The following is a 20,317-nucleotide window of genomic DNA, read 5'->3' on the forward strand; positions in this document are numbered from 1 at the left end:
AAAAGAAGGGTGGAGATAGCAGTACTGGTAAATGCATAGCACAGAGTCAGGTAATAATGTGGTAAAGACTAGCGTTTTAAAATAGGGTGTGGTTGGTGGAAAACAGCTGGATGCCTGCTTAGCAGTAGGACAAGGCAGGAAAACAGAATAAACAAGCTATGATGATTAACAGTGTCTGTGAAGCAAGCTCTTGCATGGGGGAAGGAAATCGAGTGGTACAATTGTGACTGGAACACTAAAACTGGAAAATGCTTGTTGGAAAAGATAGGTAAAGGAAAAAGTGGTGCAGTCACACTGTCTGTTACTGATATGAAAACTTGGGAAGAAGTGAGATCAAATTGCATGGATAAAATGGAGGTTTTATTTGGGCCAGCAATGTTAAATTTGGATAGGAGTAGTTGTATCTTCAGTGTTTTTGAGATGGGAGATCCAGATGGAATTAGATAGTTGCTGCACAAGCAAGGTGTTATGCTGTTTCCAGTAAGTTTTTGGCAAGTATTAAATATCCTGCTCTTTTCAAAAGATAGGAATTTGGGGCTTTTTTGTTTGGCTGTGGGGGGATTTTTCCCCTAAGTAAGCTTGCATCAGGACATCCTTCAGGTGAAATGGATGGGAAAAAATGTTTACATATAGTTAGTATTACATGTAAGGGGCATTTTTAAAAGCAGGTAAACTATTTAATCTGGAATAAAGAGAGTAAGAATAGAAAGAAACATGTGAAATTGCCATTTGTTTACCTTAGATGCAAAAAGCAATCTAAGGATTATATTTTAACTAAAGGAACAAATCTCTGGGGGAGGGATTTCAGACGAGTTGGATGACTAACAAATTAAAAAACTGTACTGTAATAGGTTGAGAAATCAAACAGCATAATGTTATGGGAAAATGTCAACTCAGAAACTGTAAGGGTGTAATAGTATTTCCAGAGATTAAGCACAGAGATAAGGTCTGGCTAAAAAGAAAAAAAAAAAGGTCTAACTCAGTCAGCTGGTGAAGATAAGGATGGTAAAACATGTGGAGTGGATGAAGAGATTAAAAGTTGGTCAAGCTCAAAGATCAAAGCTGATATTTTATCTTGAAGACCTTAGTGGTGTTACACATATGTTGAACATATAAGCAAAGCAAGAATATACAATGGGAATGAACATACAAAAATTATGTCTGAGGGGGGAAGTCTTTTACAAGCTTCATATACTTCATTTGTGGACAATTACCAGCTGAGATTGATTGGAAAGGTGATTAGACTGAGATTGATAAGTAATTAAAGCCCTACTGTGATCATTTCAAATTAGCATGGTATGCTTATCCCAAACAGGCTGCCTGTTGTACTGCTTCATCTCAGAGCAGACACTGGAGTGTGAGGTGGGGAAAACACATTGTAGTTTCTAGAGCTGTCTTTTCCTGCGGTTATGTGGCAATGGTGTAGTCTTTGCTCATGATATAAAATTCCATCAAAACTATCTGGTTTTGTTGTGTCCAGACTGGATTAATGTGTCTCTGTATTGTGGTTTTTGACTTTAGAACTCATTGCTGTGACAGTTTAAGCCTTGAGAAGAGGGTGTGTTACATGGTGGGAGAGTAACCTGTTAATGTTTTTAAATGTTGCCTGTGGAAGAACTCATATACTTTAGAATTGTGAGTTTTAATTGGTTTCTGCTCTATTTCTATGTAAAAACTTGCAAGGCAGGAATCTGAGTCTCAAGTTAAACTAAGTCACAAAATCTTATATCTGACTGTGTTGCAAGTATTCTGTATTTACATACTTTTTTATTACAGTGTATTTATGTTGAAGGTTATTAATGAAAAAGTCTGCTCACTTGATAGTGCTCACTTGTTGAATTTATTGATTTATTGTTCTATGATCTCATATCTGTTAGATATTAGCTGTGCAATAATGGTAGAATTCTCATTTTCTTGCCATTAAACAGCCCAAATTTTATTTCTTCAAGCATTATTCAGAAACACAGAATTCAAAATTTGAGTAACTTATTTTCTATACTTCAATAGTAGGCAGAATTGTCAAAGCTTATTTTTTCAATGTATTAAAGAGTGCATTAGCCACAGATTTTTAGGACTTTTAAATTCATCGCTCTTTACTCTTCTTAAGGAGTGTATAATATTCAGAAGTCCTGCCTTCATTTTCAGTTTTGTTAGAACTCCAAACAGAGTATAGTACTGGTTTTGGGAAGGGAGAGAATTCTGCTTGTTGACAATCATACTCTCTTCTAACACATCACTTACATTTGGTTTTTCTGCTTGAGAAGTATAGAAAAGAAAATATGTTCTTCTGAAAAAATGTTTTTCTTTGTATTTCTTTTTTTATTTGTATTTCTGTTGGAACAGTAGAAATTAGAAAAGAGGAAGACAAAAACTTAAAAATACCCCAAAACTGTTTTGATTCACTTAGAATATTTCTTGCCTTTCATTTCCTGTACTCCTCAAAAATTATTTTGCAGGACATATTTAGGAGTTTCCTGCTTTTCTAAGGCCTAGAGCAATTGTTTGTTTTAAATTTTTCAACTGAATTTTACTACATTGTTTGGTCTCATAAAATGGGTACCCAAGGAATTGGACAATTTTTTGGTTTAACTTTTGTTGCAACAGAGTATAGAAAAATGTGCTTCTGCATTGCATTAGAATGCTTCAGCAGAACTAAAACAGAGAAATGTAATGTATTATATAGCTTGTATTCAAATAACTTCTAAAATTAAATGATATTACTTTAAAAGTTTTATTTTGATCTAACTCTTTTGGTTTGCCTGAAACTGTGTAAAGGAATGCAATTTTATTATTATGTCATTTTTCTTACTGCAAATACAGCTCAGCCATTTGCTTGGCATAGGTTTCTGGATAATCTGTAGGAACAGGCCTCTGGAGATAATTTTATGAAAAAGAATGTGAATAAGATGAAATACGTGAAATATTAGTATTTAAAATTAGGAGGTTGAGCATCAATTTAGAGCCTAAATTATTGCTCCAAGTTGTGATTTCTTTTCTTATTAAAAGAATGAAGCCACTTAATAAATCCCATTAACATCAATAACAGTTACAAGATGCTTAGCAGTTTGAATCACAGAATTGATTTTATGCAGCTGTCAGTTGCATTATTGATATCAACAGTTGGGTTTAGAAAGAGAGGGAAAGAAGTGATCCTATTGATTTTTTCCTTTAGCTTGGGAATCTTTGCATTCATTTTCAGAAAACTGAGAAAATTCTGACCTATGTAGCACCATGTGTAAGTCTTTGAGTTATTAAAGAGAGTTTGATAGGTGAATCATGTGAACACAAGTAACTTAATATTCCCTTATTTATACACTGTCCTTGAATTTGCTACTTTGGCAAATTTGAAGAGATTTTCTCCCTTACCTTAAAATTTCTAATCACCTTTCTGGCTATAGCCTCTATTATTGGGGGGTTTTTTGCTATTGAATTTTGATATAAATAACTTTGTAGTGGATTTTCAGAGAAAAAAAGAGTGGTGCAGTTTTTCTCTGTGAAAGTTGCCATTCTCTTTCAAAGGGCTTCAGAAGAAAATATTTCAACAATCCAAAACTCCACCAAAAGAAAGAAAATAGCCTGAATTTAATTGTATGCCAAGTCACAATAATTTATTCTGTATTAGAACTGTTTCCAAAACCATGGTCCACTCTAATATGTTTGTCTTTCTTTTTTAAACAAGAAATGTCATGCCTAAAGCACATCAATTCTGTCTTAGGGGAAAACTAGCTTAAGAACTGAAATGCATTAGGCAGAGTCACTACAGTAGTTGATGCAGTTTGACTCTATAAGTATTTACTTGGGATTTTAAATTTGATTCTTATTCCTGGTATTGATTATAGTTGATTACAATTTCTCCAATATGTCAAAAATGCCTAGAATTCTGAATACTTTGAATTTATGGGGGTTTAGGTTGATTAAATCTGAGTAAATTCTAAATCAGGATGTACTTTGCATTTACAGGCACTTGCAGACCAGTTTGAAAATACAAATACATCGGTGTCTGAACGCATGAAGATTTTCTACTGTTGTCAGGTGCCTCCACATTGGGCCATACAGGTGTGAAATAATCCCATTTCAATCTTTACTTAAAAGTCAGTGGTGGTTATCTTTGTTGCTGCATCACTCCAAAGTCAAGTGAGCGTGATGTGAATTTTGAGTTGAAACTCTGTAGAAATAAAGACATAACCGAACATACACCAGGTGTTTCTGGAGAGACGTCAAGTTCTACAGTGCTCTGCTTTCAGATGTCTTCTTCTGACATGCGCAGGAGTAATTGCTTTTTAGTGCAATTCTTCTTTACTTTCCTTTCTCCTCCAGTACAAAGTAGACTAAAACTTGCAAACTTCAAACATATTTCCTGTTAAAATAAACTTGCCACTGTCTTACCTTTTATCACTGATTTATTTATGCTACTGTTACTGCATCTTTCTTGTCTTTTAAGGTTCACTTTGGGAAGTTATCATGGTGAAATCAGACGGGTTGGGAACAATAGTACACTGAAGAACTTGAGCTGAGAAAGCTTTTCTTTTGAGATAGTCCCCTCTTTTACTAGTACTGATAGGATTTTTTTATACCCATAACTACACTGTTCATCTTCATTTTCTAGAACAGAAATCTACACACTAAAGTCTTATCTGATGATGCTGTATTTAAAAAACTCAAGAAAATTGTTAACATTGCATACCTCCAAAGGTATTCATGTTGGTTTATTTTTAATGGTGTTTTATTCCTTTTTGAATTCTAATCTCACTGCATGTTGTTTTAACCAATCATTCTCAAGATTTTCTACATGTACTTGCAATATAACCATCAAATATGGTTTTCATTTCCAGTTGTCAGAGTGGCATTTTCAATCCAAGCCAGTTTTCTAAGCCAAAGATAGAAATGCTAAAATAAGGATTTATAATGAAAGATGACTCAATCTTCTAGTCATACTAATGAAGACACATTGCATATATAAATTTTACCAAATATAACTGAGCAAATTTAATTAAACATTAATGAGAATTAGCTTTAGACAATGACAAAACTTTTTTCCTAAGTGATTAATATCAAGCTAACAAAGACGTTTTCAGAGTTTGTTACATATTTATATCAAAGAATTGTAGCCAGATGTAATTTTTTTTTTACTACTGGTCTGTTCCCCTCTAATAACTCCTTGGATTTGCAACAGATACTGAACCCAAACCAGTAAAGATAGGTTCATAACATATGTGGAGAATTTCACGGAGTCCATTCAGGATCACCAAGTCCACTGCAGAGGTTAACTGTGTCGTGCATAAGTAGCTGACCATACACAGAATGCTCCCATTTATTTTTCAAACCTATTTGTCTGTCACACATTGTGCATGGTACCCTTATTTCAAAGTTTAAGACCTATTTGCAATTTTAATCTTCTCTTAAAAAATTAAGATCAAAGATGACTTTTCAAAGTCATGGAAGCATGCTATGTTTGTTTTTGAATTGAAGACATTACTCATTTATTTTCATTTGTACACTGAAATAATAGCTGAATTTGAAATAACAAAGAGGCTGACTGAACTGTGAGGAAAACTCAGCTAGGGAGTTGAACCTAAACGCAAATTCAGTATTGGTTTGTGTAAAAACCAACACCCTTTGGCAGTGGCTGTTTGGGACAGTATCAGAGCCTTTCTCTCCATCTTTGTTTCTCCACAGGTGCAGATTGCAGTGACAAAGCATTGCTAGAAGGGGCTTTAATTCCCTTCTTTGGCCTCTGTTTCCCACTCGGCATTCCCAACTTCCTGCTGCAGCTGCTCTCCAGCCACGTGGGCCTCATTTAAGGGCTGGAAATTCATCTCTGTCAATTCATTCTTGCCATGTCCATTTCTATTTTTGCATTATATTGTTAAATTGTTCAAAGCACAACAATTTTTTTTCAGTTGGTGGGGGTTTTTCAGGTATATACACTGTTCAAGGGTCCAACCTGAAGTTTCAGGAGAATAATTCTGTATTATCTATCTTTTTCTTGTTGATATCAGAAATGCCTCTAAGATCTTTTTAAATTGTCAGCATTATTTGCTACTTTCAGTTACCTGGAATTTCTTATCTTTGCAGCGCCAGCTTGCAAACTTACTCTTTGAGCTGGGATGCACCAGCTCTGCCTTACAAATATTCGAGGAGCTGGAAATGTGGGAAGATGCAGTAATCTGCTATGAAAGAGCAGGACAACATGGAAAGGTAAGAAAAATATTTCATGTAGCTGAGATCCCATCTTGAAATAGCATCTGAAAGGTGAAGGACTGTCTGGCTTTAGCTGGCAAAACACTAATGACACTCATTTCTACAGGGGGGAGTCATCAAAGGAAAATCTGCCTAGGAAAAATAGACACTTAAGAGCTTGTCATAACTTGTGAATGCTTAAAGAATTGACTTGGAGTAATAGCCACATGAAATAGAAGTTGGTAAATAAGAAGCAACTTGAGATGCAAAGAAGATTGTGATAGCAATACTTGAAAATATTCAAGGATAATTCAATCAACTACTTTGGATAAACAGCAGTGTGGGCATTTCAGGAAAGCTGTAGCAGTCATTCATGATGGAGTCTTGAAACTTTGTCTGGAGGAGATATTAATTTTCTTTCACACTTGATTTCAAACTATTAGCTGTAGTTTTTAAAAACACTTTAAATAGAGTAACATCAGTGTTTGATATATGTAATTGCTTAATGTTAACATATTGAAATTACAGAAGCAAACACTTAAGACAAGAAGTGGTATAAGATTAAAAGACTTTACTTGTTAAGTCTGTGTTGATGTTTTCCTGAACTTCTCCATCACTTCTTTAGCACGGTTACTACTGTGTGTGATCAGCTCCAAAGACAATTAAAAGCCATCACCTATCTCTGTATATCAGTGACATAACTCTTTAAAATTGCTGGTAACAGGCTATATTAGCCTTCCTATTGTTGATGATTTTGCTTTTACTATTAGAGCGATGGTAGGAAGATTTTAGAAAATCATACCTGGAAGCAATGCCTACTTGTATGTAACTTTAACTGTGTTCTCTTTTGGGTGCAAACTCTCACACAGGCTGTATCAGGAACTTACGCTATCAAGCAGTGTTTTCAGAATTTATATAGATATTCAGAAATATCCAATTTCAGACAAAAAGAGGGTTTTTTCTTTTTTTCCCTTCCTTTCCCTCTGTTTGGTGTATGGTAGCATTAAATGTATGGATGTACGTGTGCCTTTACGATACGACAAGCACAAAGACTATGCTCCGATATAATTTAGGCTTAATGGAGATAGATAATTTCAATTGATAGAAAAAAAACCCAGAATGCCTTATACTTACATGTTTTTTTCCTAATAGTCATGCACCAAAGCCTAGATTTTGTTCATTATAAACTGACAGATATGTCTTGCTGGCAAATTCTGTGCCACATTATGGATGCCTTGGGGATAGCATGCTAATATCACAATCTTCTCGGTACAGTGGAGAAATAGAGGTCAGTATTTTCCATTTCCTGGAAATGCATTCTGTCCTAGTTACATTCACAAACTGCCCTTAGGGAGTTATGAAAATGGCACTCAGAGAATAGGACAGGATATCTGACACAGGAAACTGCTTAGAAATGCTTTCAGAATGAGGGATTGTGCTGTGCTTTGAAAAAGAGAAAATGCTGTGTAAGTATGAAATAACAGAATTGCTGGAAGAAAGCTAGTTTGGACCAAAAATGACAGAGAATTAGAAACATGTAGCTGTGCACCGAGGGGAATGAATATCTGTGTTCTTTATTGCAAAGTGTTCAGAGTGTGAACTGCTCATATTTACCAAAAGTGTTTTGATGTTTTTAAACCTGGTAGCTGTTTTTGTAGAAATGCACAAAAATCTACTAGAGTAGTATGTTGGCCACTAGATGTTCAAATGATTAATGGGCTTAGCATATATTTGTGCAAAAGAAAAAAATCTTTTTAATAAACTTCTGAATGTTTTTCATTCCAAAATGCTTTTATATAGAAAACTTGAATTTAAATCCTGAAAAATTAATAAAACTGCTAAATATCATCAATACCAATGTGATGAGTACTTACACATGGAAGTAAGTTTCCTCCTGTTTTGTAATTACCTGCTGATAAAGAAACAGAGCATGTAGGTAAGGCCATATGAAGCTCCACATTATGCTGTTAGGAAATATGTAATTCATTTGGTTATAACAGGGCCATCATGTAGCAGTACAAATTTTGCACAGTAAGATGTCACTAACATTTAGCAAACTTTGTTGAGGATTTGTTACTGTTACTAGATATGGCTCTATATTCATTTGTTTTATAACCTGAACAAAAGTAGGAGGAACTAATATTATTACATGAGTCAACAGAAAAGTAAGAGTGCCAAGCAATGAGCAAAATGGCACATAACAAGGAGAAAAAACTAATATAAAACCTGTACGCACAGTATTTTGATAGTTGCTGTGGCTTTCTCGCTGAAGTATTTTTATTGTATCCCTTTCATTTTATTCCTTTAACAGACTTGTTGCAAAAGGCGACATCTCTGTGTGTAGTGAGAACTGGTGTTGAAAAGTGCCCCTCTCCCTTCTTTTAACTGTGAGAAGTACCCAGAGGTCTCAAGAGTATTATTAACATTGGACAACTCTGTCTGAGGTGTAACAGGTCTCTTCCACCTAACAATGGTACTATTTCCCTGCTAAAAGAAAAAGAAAGTGTGAACCAGAGATGTGACTTTTCAGTTCTTCCACTTGAAGTAAGGCCTTTCTCCCTTGCAAGAGCTCTGTAATGTGGTAGCTGCTGACCTTTGATGGATAGAGACCTGCCATTTGGCATCAGATGGATATTCCATCTTACAACTGCCTGTTTTCAACCCTATCTCCAATCCATCACCTCATGAGAGTATACAGCATGATACAGAGTCTGGTTTTAGACCAACATGTCCCAGCAAACCATGTGTTACAGGGTTATTTTTCTTGTCTTGCATGACACAGATACCTCAAAACATTTGAGTGAGGAAACACAATTATGGCAAGATCTCAAATGCTCACCTTTAAAGTCAGGTATGGCTTCCCAGATGTGTAGCAGTACTACACTGATTAGTGTATGAGCTCATTCAAGAACTTGATTAATTTCACTATATATAGTAACAGTCACAGAAGGCAGGTAAGCATTCCTATATGTGGTTACAAAGCTAGGAAAGAGGAGTCAATGTGTCGCCCAGGATCTTGCATGAAATTACAGGGAAGATGAAATGAAAACCAGAGAGCTTTCCTTTTGTCTCACTGCCTTTTTCCATGCTCCTCTGTGCTGCTTCTTCATGCTACTTCTCTGTTAGCCAAGCACATTATGTGCAAGCAGAAAAATGACTTTTTAGGAAATACTTTGAACTAGCAAAGGAATTACTTGTAAAACAGTAGAACTGCTAGATCAATGAAAAGTGAGGCTAATAGGGTCTTTTAGGAAATATATAACATTAAAATATGGGAACGCATGGATGGGATGGCAAGTGGAGGTTTAGGGTTGGGAAGCCAGATGCAGAATTAATCGTGAACTTGGTGTGCAGGAGTCTGCATAGTGAGTAATGAAAAGGCACCACCTCTTGTTTAAACTAGGCCCCTCTTTACTGATTGGACATTTTTGTGAAGTGTTGCCTGTTGAATTCTCATACCTCTCATAGTAGTTTAGAAGACAAGATAAGAACCTAAATCTTTCTTGTGTTTAAATCAACTGAGGTGATTTTTGAGATTAGTATTCAATCCCATCCACTCTGGTGCAGACTGTCCTGTGAAAAACCAGTGTTGTTATAAATGCACCTGATTCAGTCTGTGAGGATTATGCGGCTTCTTTTTTTTTTAGTTATATTTTAATTGATAATTTTCATATTATATCTTTCTAAATTTAGTTATAACTTTTAGTTATAAACACACTTATTCATAATTAGTATCCCTTTAATGAGTAAGAATAAATGTCTAGTGGTTGCATTTCTTTTACTTATATTACATGCACTGTTGAAAGATATTTTTGATAATATTTGTTATTAAGGAAAGATTTGTTTTTGCAGAAGCAGGGTTCCTAGCAAAGATTTTGTGATTTTTTTGAAAACATTTTACCACAAGGTTAGGAGAAAGGATTTTTCTCTTTGCTTTTTCCACCCCCACAAAATCCTAGGCAAAATGAGAAATCCAGTTTTAGAGTTTTATCTGGTTTTGTAGAAGGCAAATATTTTGATAACACAGGGGTTTTCTTTTAGTTTGATCTTTGTACTAGTCTTTAAATATTTAAGTAATAAAAATGTTTGCAACATGGCAGAGAGGTGATCAGATAGCTAATCAGATGAAGAAAAAGTCAGACTTCTGCTTATTTAATTCTCTGTTTTATCTATGTGCTGAAGTATTTATGTTGGCGCTGAATTCTTGTAAGCTTAGACCAAAACATGATGGTTTTATGCTCTTAAATGTGAAACGCCATTAGTGAGTGGTTGTCTTTCCAATCTAGGCATTGCCACATGATAGCAGTCTGAGCCTGGGAGTGCCCTGCAGAGAGGAAGTGGTGAAGATGCATCTTGCAGTTCACTTTTCACCTCGTATCTTCTTATACAGCAACATTTCAATCTTGTTTCTCAATGTGAATGGGAAAAAAACCCACCTTATCTAATGTCTAATGTGGTTACTGCAAAAAAATCAGCTCTCTCTGCTCTAGAAGAGAAAAATCCTCTGTGATGTCTGTTATTAGTATGTTATAGCAACTAATGGAGGCAGTTAAGAGGAAGTAAACTGCACTTTACCAAATCCCTGGAAGCCAGGCTGAATGGGGCTTTGATTAACCTGGTCTCGTGGAAAGTGTCCCTGCTCATGGCAAGGGGGCTGGAATTAGATGATACACAAATTCCCTTCCAAACTAAACCACTCTAGGATTCTGTAAGTACAGTCTTCTAGTTAGGCAAGATTTTTCTACTGCTTTGGCTGGGCTAATTCTAAATGTTAAATAATAGCTTCTTTGGCTTTTTTTAGAGAGCTGCTTCACAGGCACTTAAAAACACTTGCCATCAAGTTATTTTCCTAAGTAATTTGCCACCAATTTTCTTCCTAATGGGATTCTATTTTTGCTAATTTTTAGTATTCTTCTAGGAATCTGAACTTTTCTTCACACTTGTGCTCTTCAAATACTTGTAGGACTTTACTGTTACTTTACAAAAATAATAGAAAGAATTAGATGCTGAAATTGCTATGCATTAAATATTTCAAAACAAGGTAAACCAAGCATTTTTCTAAAGATGATTTTCATATAGGTTTGATGAATTCTACTGATTGGAGTAAAAAACTTGGCTTCTCTAAAGATCATCTGAAGCTCAAAGATAGCAATTCTTATGCAGGAAAAGTAATCATAATTTAGATGCAGAGATGATAGCAGGTTTCCTTTTAGGTAAAGGAGCTATGATAGAAGAATGACTGGAGTTACAATGTTGAACTTTAATTCTGTGGCAGGCAGTGTTGGATCTTTCTTGGTTTAGATGGTTCAAGTAGATCTTTTCTAAGAGAAAAATTACACTGATCTGAATTGTGTATGTTGCATTTTTGCAGTGGGGGACTGAGGTAACGGTTCCATCTGAACAACAGATCATCTGTCCAGTGTATTTGTCTTTTCAAAAAGCCACAGAAAGCAGACTGTCTCTTGTTTAAAAGTGAAACAATAATTTTATTGTTAGAGCAAAGATAGTGGCCCTGAGAAAAATAGCTGTTGAAAGTTTCTTACAGCCCTTAATAGATGTCTGGAAGACACAGCCTGTGCCTTCTTTTTCATAAAGCTGTATATATTTCAAATATATTTTATTTCAAAGATTTAGATAAATATAGAATTTATGCATCTTACATAAAAACATGGCATTTCTACAACCAACAGTATGAATGTCAACATGAGACACAATAGAATGGAAATCATTATTTTCAGAAAAGAGCAATTAGAGAAAAGGGAAGGAGAGTCATTGTGGGAGTACTTACTAGGACATGTAAAAATTTATAAACTTCTAGAATTGCATATACCTTGATGGTGCTGATACTGCATTGTTGGGAATTAGGTGTAGGTTTGATGTCCAGGACTGATATTTTTTCTTGGGACAGAATGCATACCTAAGAAGTAAAGAAAGGAGTAAGCTCTTTCTTGGTTTTATGGTTTAATTTTCCTTGGTGTGTTAAACCAAAAGCCACCATATTATGCTGAAGTATTTTTTAAACATCAGTTTGGAACCAGATTCTTTCTGGTCTTTTTCTTTGGTGCTGTGTTGGATGAAGATACCGTTTCCTCACTAGCCCTAGTTCTTAATCTCCAGCTGATGATGGCAAGGTGCTAAAGCAGTATTTGTTCAGGTAGGTAATTAACTGAAAATAAATGGTCTCATCATGTGTTGATTTTTCTTTGCTCTTTAACAGGCGGAAGAAATACTCAGGCGGGAGTTGGAGAAGAAGGAGACACCAGGATTATATTGTTTGCTTGGTGATGTTCTTAAAGACCACCAGTATTACGACAAGGCCTGGGAGCTTTCCAGGCACCGCAGCGCCCGCGCCCAGCGCTCCAAAGGCCTCCTGCATCTCCGCAACCGGGAATTCAGGGAGTGTGTGGAGTGCTTTGAACGTTCAGTGCAGATCAACCCTATGCAGGTTGGGAAATTATGCACATATGGCTTTGGTTTTAATTTATATGTTCAGTTTTGAATGATGACACTTCTTTAAAAGACAGTTCTGGGCATAGTTACCAAAATTAGAGTTTATTACTATTCTTAGCAAAATTTTCACTGTGTACTTGGAAGACTGGCTAAAAATGGTAGTATGAAATGAAGACATCCTTTTACATCCAGGTCTTTGCATGCAGGTAAATCTTTGCCTGTAGAGCTCTTTCAAAGAAATTTCAAAGAGATGAAGCTACTGCAAATTAATAATTACCATGAAATAAATTATGAACAAGTTATAAAGCAAAGCAGTTATAAGAGGAATGCAGATTTTAATGAAAGTTTCCCTTCACCCTCTCTGAGTTTTCCCTGGCTTTGAGTTGCAAATTCTCATCTCTGTATTTCACAGAAATGTTTTTTGAGTGTTCCAAAACATTGGTCTGTCTTGTTCTGGAGTCACTGAGAAGCACTGTGTTATGCTTGAGATGACAGTAGCTTTTAGTAAAACAATGCATCAAAATTGAAACCACAGTGGAAGGAGTTCTCTTGATGAGGCTGGTTTCTCTTGATGATCTTTGCAAGCTATTCTGCAGACAGCTTTTGTAATCTTGTTTCAGTTTCTCAGCCACTAGATCCCAACCCAATAAGGTTACCCTGTGGAAGGTCTTCAGAAGTTAAAAAAGCTTTGTGGTTGTTTATGTATATAAATTGTGCTCCTTGTAGCCATTTCTAGGTCCATGCAAAAGCAGGGTATTTCTCCTTCTGCTCTTTGCCCCTGAAAGAGCACTGCTGAAGCTGCTATTTTAAGTTCCATGTGACTAACTGGACATTTGCTTTAGAAAAAATTTTAAATGCCTCCAGCCTTTCAAGTAATTTTCATGAAGCTTTTTTTGTATTTCACTGACATATTTTATTCCAATAAATCAGAGTCTTATTCAGATGAACTCCAGATAACTTATAAACATCTTTAGAATGGAAAGTAAAATGAACAAAAATGTCAGCAAAATATATATTACTCAGATAGTAATTTTATTTAGATCAAGAGGACTTCCAGATAATAAAGGGCTTCAGCAGATGCCCTACAGGGCTCAAAACTGAGAAATATTCTGCTGAAATGCTTTTTTATTTTGTATCCTTTCCAAAGGAAGTTTAGAATAAAAGGAAATCCAAGAAAAATAGGCCAGTCCATATAGGAAAGTGAACATTTCCTCCTCTTGTTGCTTAGGGAAGCTCTTTTTAAGATTCAGTTGAATTGTTTCAAACAAACAGATTGAGCAGCTAGATAGTGCAGATTGACATAACCGTCTCCTAAATTCTGTCTGTATTCTGTGACTGCAGAAATTGTTTCCTATTCTAGAGCTTCTTGTGGGTCAAAAGCAGAGTGGATTGTAAATTGATTCTAAATGCAAGGACTTTACCAAGGAAAATAATAATTAATTATTCACTTGTTCCCAGAATTGGAATAATTTATCAGGTAAACAAAGACTCCCTGTTACAAAGAAATTCTAATTTTTTGTGTTTATTAGAAACCTTTCTGAAGGAAGAGGTTTTTAGACTGCATCGAGTGATTCCCCAAAATATGTAATGAATAAAATCATTCTCTCTCAACCATCCTTTAATCTTGTGTATTTTTTAGCCAGCCACTCAAGTGTGGTTGAGATCTTTGAGGTAGGTGTTTGCTATATAAGCCAATCACTCTATCAGTCTTTGGGGAATCCACAAAGAAGTGAAAGCCTTGCAGTTCAAATATACCTAAAACTTGTGTTCATTAGCACTGCTGCTCACAGAATTGCTTGTTCTAGTACACAGACACATTTCTGTTAATGACAGACACATTTCTCTTGTACTTTCACTGTCAGCATCTTGCAAGGCTTGACAAACAATTCCAGAGGTCAAAGAGCTCACACAGTCAGTTCTCCAGTGGTGAAAGCCTGCACAGTTCAGAAGTGAGGCTGTGCTGCTGTTGCTCATTGGATTTATAAGACACGTAGTGACTGTTTTTCCTCTCAGGCTTTACAGAAGCACTGTTTAATTTGTATCGTGAGCTGTAAAGATGGAACTAACCTTCAATTTCATACTTGATCGCTCCAGTCTCTGCCCCCACTTTTCCTGTCCAGAAGTTACTGACCTAAAAAGAATATAAGGAGAGTTAATGAGATGGCAGCCATGTGGGAGTGCTGGTGGACAAAAGAGCTTAAAAAATTAGATTGACTATATGGTTATTTACTATTAGGATTGTCCTCTGAAATTTGAGAAACATAGTTTTCTCTTCATATGGAATTTCTTCCTTGATTGATGAGTTTATGAATCATGAAAGTGACAGGTTGACAATGCTGAGAAGTAGGTTTTCATGTTTGCCCATCCCAGATGTAGTTGCTAATTCTATCTTCACCTATTTATCCACATGCTCCAGGAATGGGCCATCCACTTACACCCCTCATAAGCAAAAGGATATCTTTATTGTCAAGTTTATTCCGTTCTTTTCTCAGTGTCATGAAGATTAGAATGCCCACCAGGGTACCGTGTCTGACAAAGATCAATGTCATGTGTTTGTATGCTGGGATCTAAGCTTTGAAGCAGATTAACTATAAATTTCATAGCAGTTAAGTCAGATAAAAGCAGATATAAGTTGAGTTTTAGAGACAGGAAAATGAGTTTGAAGTGGAGAGAACTGTAAGAATGTTTGCTACAGTTTGCAATTAGTCTGTAGAGGTAAAAGCTGCTTGTGTATGAGCCAACAGCGTTATCCTCAACCCTGTAAAATCCCTGATTTAAAAAAATTAAGGTAATGTTTTTGTGTTTAAATATTTTTTACAATTTCCTAAGGAGAACCTGAGTTATCAGAGTTAGTTGCTTCAGAAAAAGTACCCAAAATGCAAGAGAATATAAAAATTAAACAGACACCTCAAGAAGTAATATGTTGTTGTGCGATATGGAGTTAATGTAACCTGTTTTTCCATCTTCCTCTTCCCCACCTCTTTCCTTCTCAAAAAACTTCCCGAGAAAAACTTGGGGTTTTTTTTGACCTTGGCATATAGAATGGAGAAATGGCTGAATTCATTGCAGTGGAGTAGTAGTACCTGGACTGATTTTGCAACACCTTATAAAATGTCCTGTTTTGTTTTGACTGCATGCATTTAAAAAGCATAATGCTGTCAGAAAATGTTCTGTTAATGTACCTAGGGTTTAATCATTTTCTGAATTATGAAACTTTTATAAAAGGTAATACTGGTTAGCTTGCAGCTCTTTGAGAATTAACCATGTGGCAAATCAGGAACTTGCTGTTAAAGAGCTATGAAAATGTATTTTGCTGTAATTTATCCATTATCTGATACTATTTAGAGTAGAACAGACTATTTCAGTTGGAAGGGACCTACAATGATCACCTGGTTCAACTGCTGACCAATTCAGGGCTGACCAAGTTAAAGCACATTTTTAGGGGCATTGACCACATGCCTGTTAAACACTTAACAGCCTTGGGGCATCAGCCGCCTCTAGGAAGATTTGTTCCAGGGTCTAACTGCCCTCTAGGTCAAGAAATGTTTCCTAATGTCCAGACTAAACCTCCCCTGGTGCAGCTTTGTACCATTCCCATGCATCATACCACTGATAGCAGTTCTGTGTGAGCCAGCAGTGAGCCCTGGCAGCCAAGAAGGCAGTGAATCCTGGGATGCATCAAACACAGCACAACCAGCAGGTCAAAAGGAGGGATTATCCTGCTGTCTGCCGTTCTCACCTTGAGCACTGTGTGCAGTTCTGGGCCCCACAATTTCAGAAAGATGTGAAGGTCCTTGAAAGCATCCAGAGGAGGTCTACAAAGCTGGAAAAAGGGCTGACTGGAAGGAACATCCTAAGACAAGCAGGCTTGTCTAATTTGGAGAAAAGGAAGTTGAGACGTGACCTCATTGCTCTCTACAGCTCCCTGAGAAGGGGGAATGGAGAAGGAGGTGCTGAGCTCTCCTCTCTGGTTGAATCTTTATTGATGAGAGGTATTTGGTTGTAACAACTAAAGACTTTAAATGCAAGATTACTGAACTGGTGAAGTTCTGTTCTTTGGGCAAGGCATTATTGTAGTCCATTTCTATCTCTAAACATTGCAATAGAAACTTGAGATGCTCAATGTTCTGACAAGTAGAAAGAACTGTAATTTTGAACTGTTCCTGTTTGGTCATTTGAGATGTCTCTTGTAAAATGTGATTACCTTGAAAAATGTTTCCTAGTGTATCATTTGACATAATTATAATAGTATATAGTGAATGTGGATTTTTCACAAATGAAAGTAAAATATGCGAGCCCCTACATAACTATCCCTTTGTTCTGTAAATGCAAATGGACTGTTAAAGAGCACTTCACAAATGTTCAAGTGGTCTTCATGCAGTCTACACCTTTGTTTATCCATATTATTAAAACTTCAAACCTAAAGTTTTTCTCTAATCAGCGTACAGGATACTATTTTTTCTAGTACAATACTATCATAGCTGAAGATGGATATAAATCAACAAGAATTGTGTGTTCTCCCAGGGCAAATTATTTCTCTTGTGCTGAAATATCCATGTATGTAGGTAATCATTAATTTTTTCTCTCCAGCTAGGTGTATGGTTTTCCTTGGGCTGTGCATACATTGCTTTAGAAGGCTACGAAGGTGCTGCCAAAGCATTTCAGCGCTGTGTCACATTGGAACCAGATGTATGTACTTTTGAACAAACTATTCAGATGGCTTATCTAAAAGCAGCAAGGATGTTTTCATTATAAACAAGCAAAGCAATAATGAAAAGCTTTTTTAAACCTTAGCCCTTAGAATAAATTAATCTTCTTCATGAAGGTTATATTTTTGTAGTAAGGCATCATAAAAATAATTAGCCAGTACTTAACTTTGTCCAAGTATGAGAGTGTGAATGTTAAAATATATTTGAAAAATTCCTTTATGCTTGCACACATGGCTAAAACAGACACAGGAGTGACTAAATTGTGAGGAGAGCTAAAAAGAGATAAAGCAAAAATTATATTAAAATATTTAGTCATCTAAGTAATCAAATTCTCCTGAAAAAAAAAGTCAAGTTTACGTATGACAAGTGAATTTGTAGCTCCTGTATATTTCAGGAGCACAGGGAGAATGGAGCTCAGCCATTTTTTCAGGATGCAGGGCATGCGTGTGTACAATGCTGTCGTTTGAATGTGCACTGAGAAAGTGAAGATGCCAGCTGAATTACCTGAGAAATACACTGACAATACTTTTGCCAGAAGGCCTGACTGTCAGCTTGTTGCTTGCTTAGAGTTAATGCCATCTACTCAACAGAAACTTTTCTCTTGGAGAAAAGAATGAGAAAGCAATGAGAGGTGACAGAGTATTCTTTTTTCTTTATTATAAAATGCAACAACTTCTTTAGGGGAAAAAATGTACATACAGACATCAATGGAATTCTTACTTTATATATTGTTTTTTTGTTGTTGTTCAGTGCAGTAAATTTACTTCCAAGTAGATATTAAAACTGGGTTCACTTATCTCTAGGGCTTGTATTTAATTGTATTCATATGACTAAGCCAGCTGACTTCTCAATGGGTTAGGTGGCGGGGTTTTTATGAGTAAGAGGTGCTGCCCTGGCTCTCAGTTGGAGGCAAAACCTGTCTTTATACATCTGCAGCTATAGCAATGTAGTGACCATTTTCATGAATTAAGTCTCAGAAAGGTTTCCCAGCATGGGTAAAATGCCCCTTAAGCCTCAGGATAGCCTTCAGTACAGAGTACATTTCATTGCAGTGCTCAGAGTCTATTCTTCAAATGATTTCTAGTTGTTGCTTTACTGAATTTGTGGTGGGGTTTCACAGTTACAGCAGTGTCAGGCAAAGGGCAGGAATCATCTCTGCTCATCTCTGCTGGTTTTACCTGAGGTGTGTTAGGGGACATCAGATCGCTTCTGTCCAGTAGCAGAGAGTGGTGCAGTTGAAGTAGCTTCCAGCTAGTGAGAAGTGAGGAGCTGCTGGGAGCACTGACCTTTCCAGCCATCCCAGCTAGATTCCAGAAGAGCATGCCTGTTTACAGCTGAGACTGAAGACAAGAGCTGACTTAGTGTATTGCAACCCCAAGGCAGTTAATTGATATTTATATACCTGATTGTTGCTGATGTAGTCAAATATTTATGTATTTCAATTTTAATATAATAATTTATACTTCAATGCAGTATTTTAACTGCCATGTAGAAGGTATGTGTCGATATGTGTGATTAGCAAAATCAATGATGTTTGGCAGTAGTTTCGCTTATGTATTTTTACAAAGTAAGCACAATGTAAGTGAATAAATTTTTTGGTACTTCTCCTTTTATCATTCCAGAATGCTGAGGCCTGGAACAATTTATCAACTGCTTATATCAGATTAAAACAGAAGTAAGTACTTCAAAAGAATTAGAAGATATTGCTTTCAAAACAAATAACTGTAGTTTCCTTTTTTTGACATGGAGTTTTTTTATTATTATAAGGTGCTTAACTCATATTTTGCAATTCTTAGCCCTTCAGTTCTCTCTCTCAAGCTGGATCACTGGTAACTATTTTATTTTAGAGGAAATAATTTTGTAACTTTTATACAAGTAGCAGCCTCTCTCTACACTTTTTTCTTGTTAGAGGTATTTATGATATAGGAAGTACAACCAGTGCAAAATATTCATAATAAAGATGAATAATAAAAACGACTTGGAGCATGAAGTTAAGGAGATAGGCCCATTTCAAGCAAACAATATCTTCAGACCTATGTTGTTTCATAGGATATTTTCGTCAGTAGATTTAAGGGAAATCCAGATAGTTTGGTTTTTATATACAAAAGAAGATGGTATTCTGCACACATGCTAGCTGGCTTATTCTTCTCCCTCAAAACTAATGATTCATACAAGAAGCTTTGGCCTAAGTGGACTGCCACTCTTATTTTGTATTTTTTATTTCAATGCAATGTAATAAAAGTTTACATGGAAGAATTTGATATTTAAGAATTTTCACATTATAACTTGTTACCAAAGAATGAAACAAAAGAATAAGCTAACTTATTTTTAAAAACGTTACTTGAAACCTGATATCAACCTGGTTACATAGTCAGGAGGCAAAGTAACAAAAGAGAGAAAGAATAGTAAGCTTGCATTAAAGTGTAAATTTATAAATATACATAGGAAAAGTGAGAAGTAATATGGACTTAGGAGATAGATATGTCAATGGGAGCAGGAGGGAGGAGAAAATGAAGTGTTAGAATAACTACACAAGGCTAAAAAGTAATAGAAAGCACGAGCTTGTTTTAACTTTTCAGTAGTTCCTTTTGCCTTCAGCAGTGCCTTGAGTATGTGTAATTAATGTGGTACTTGCTCCTTCTTTTTCACACAATTCAAAATGTCAGATGCTCAGTGTACTGACTTATGCTTGTTTCATAAAAGTATTTTTAATCAAAATAATTTCCTGTCTGTTCATCTGCTGCAAGGCTAAGAAACTACTGAGTGATTAATTTCAGCTTACTGGTTTAATTTTATAATTCTTAATCTATTCTTGTGATCTAATATGCTAAGCACATACAAAACTTGTAACCTATTTGATATAGTAGCAAAATTAATAAATGGGGGCATGTTACTGAGCTTTTTTCCCACAGAATCATGTGAGATAGGACTCAATGTACAGTAAATTTTGAATATTATTGATAGCTGAGTGTGGCCTG

General features: G+C 35.8%; 1 protein-coding gene across 1 annotated transcript in view; it reads left to right on the forward strand.

The window, feature by feature from the left end:
• The window catches only part of TTC27 (tetratricopeptide repeat domain 27), a 111,453-nt gene that overhangs the window by 74,631 nt on the left and 16,505 nt on the right, over window positions 1-20,317 (forward strand). The window contains exons 11-15 of the mRNA XM_036381100.1: window positions 3,961-4,056; window positions 6,076-6,198; window positions 12,398-12,625; window positions 17,221-17,319; window positions 18,962-19,014. Coding sequence (XP_036236993.1) covers window positions 3,961-4,056; window positions 6,076-6,198; window positions 12,398-12,625; window positions 17,221-17,319; window positions 18,962-19,014 — 599 coding nt within the window. The remainder of the gene's footprint in view (window positions 1-3,960; window positions 4,057-6,075; window positions 6,199-12,397; window positions 12,626-17,220; window positions 17,320-18,961; window positions 19,015-20,317) is intronic.

This window comes from Molothrus ater, chromosome 3 (assembly GCF_012460135.2).
Source record: "Molothrus ater isolate BHLD 08-10-18 breed brown headed cowbird chromosome 3, BPBGC_Mater_1.1, whole genome shotgun sequence".
Taxonomy (NCBI): Eukaryota; Metazoa; Chordata; class Aves; order Passeriformes; family Icteridae; genus Molothrus; species Molothrus ater.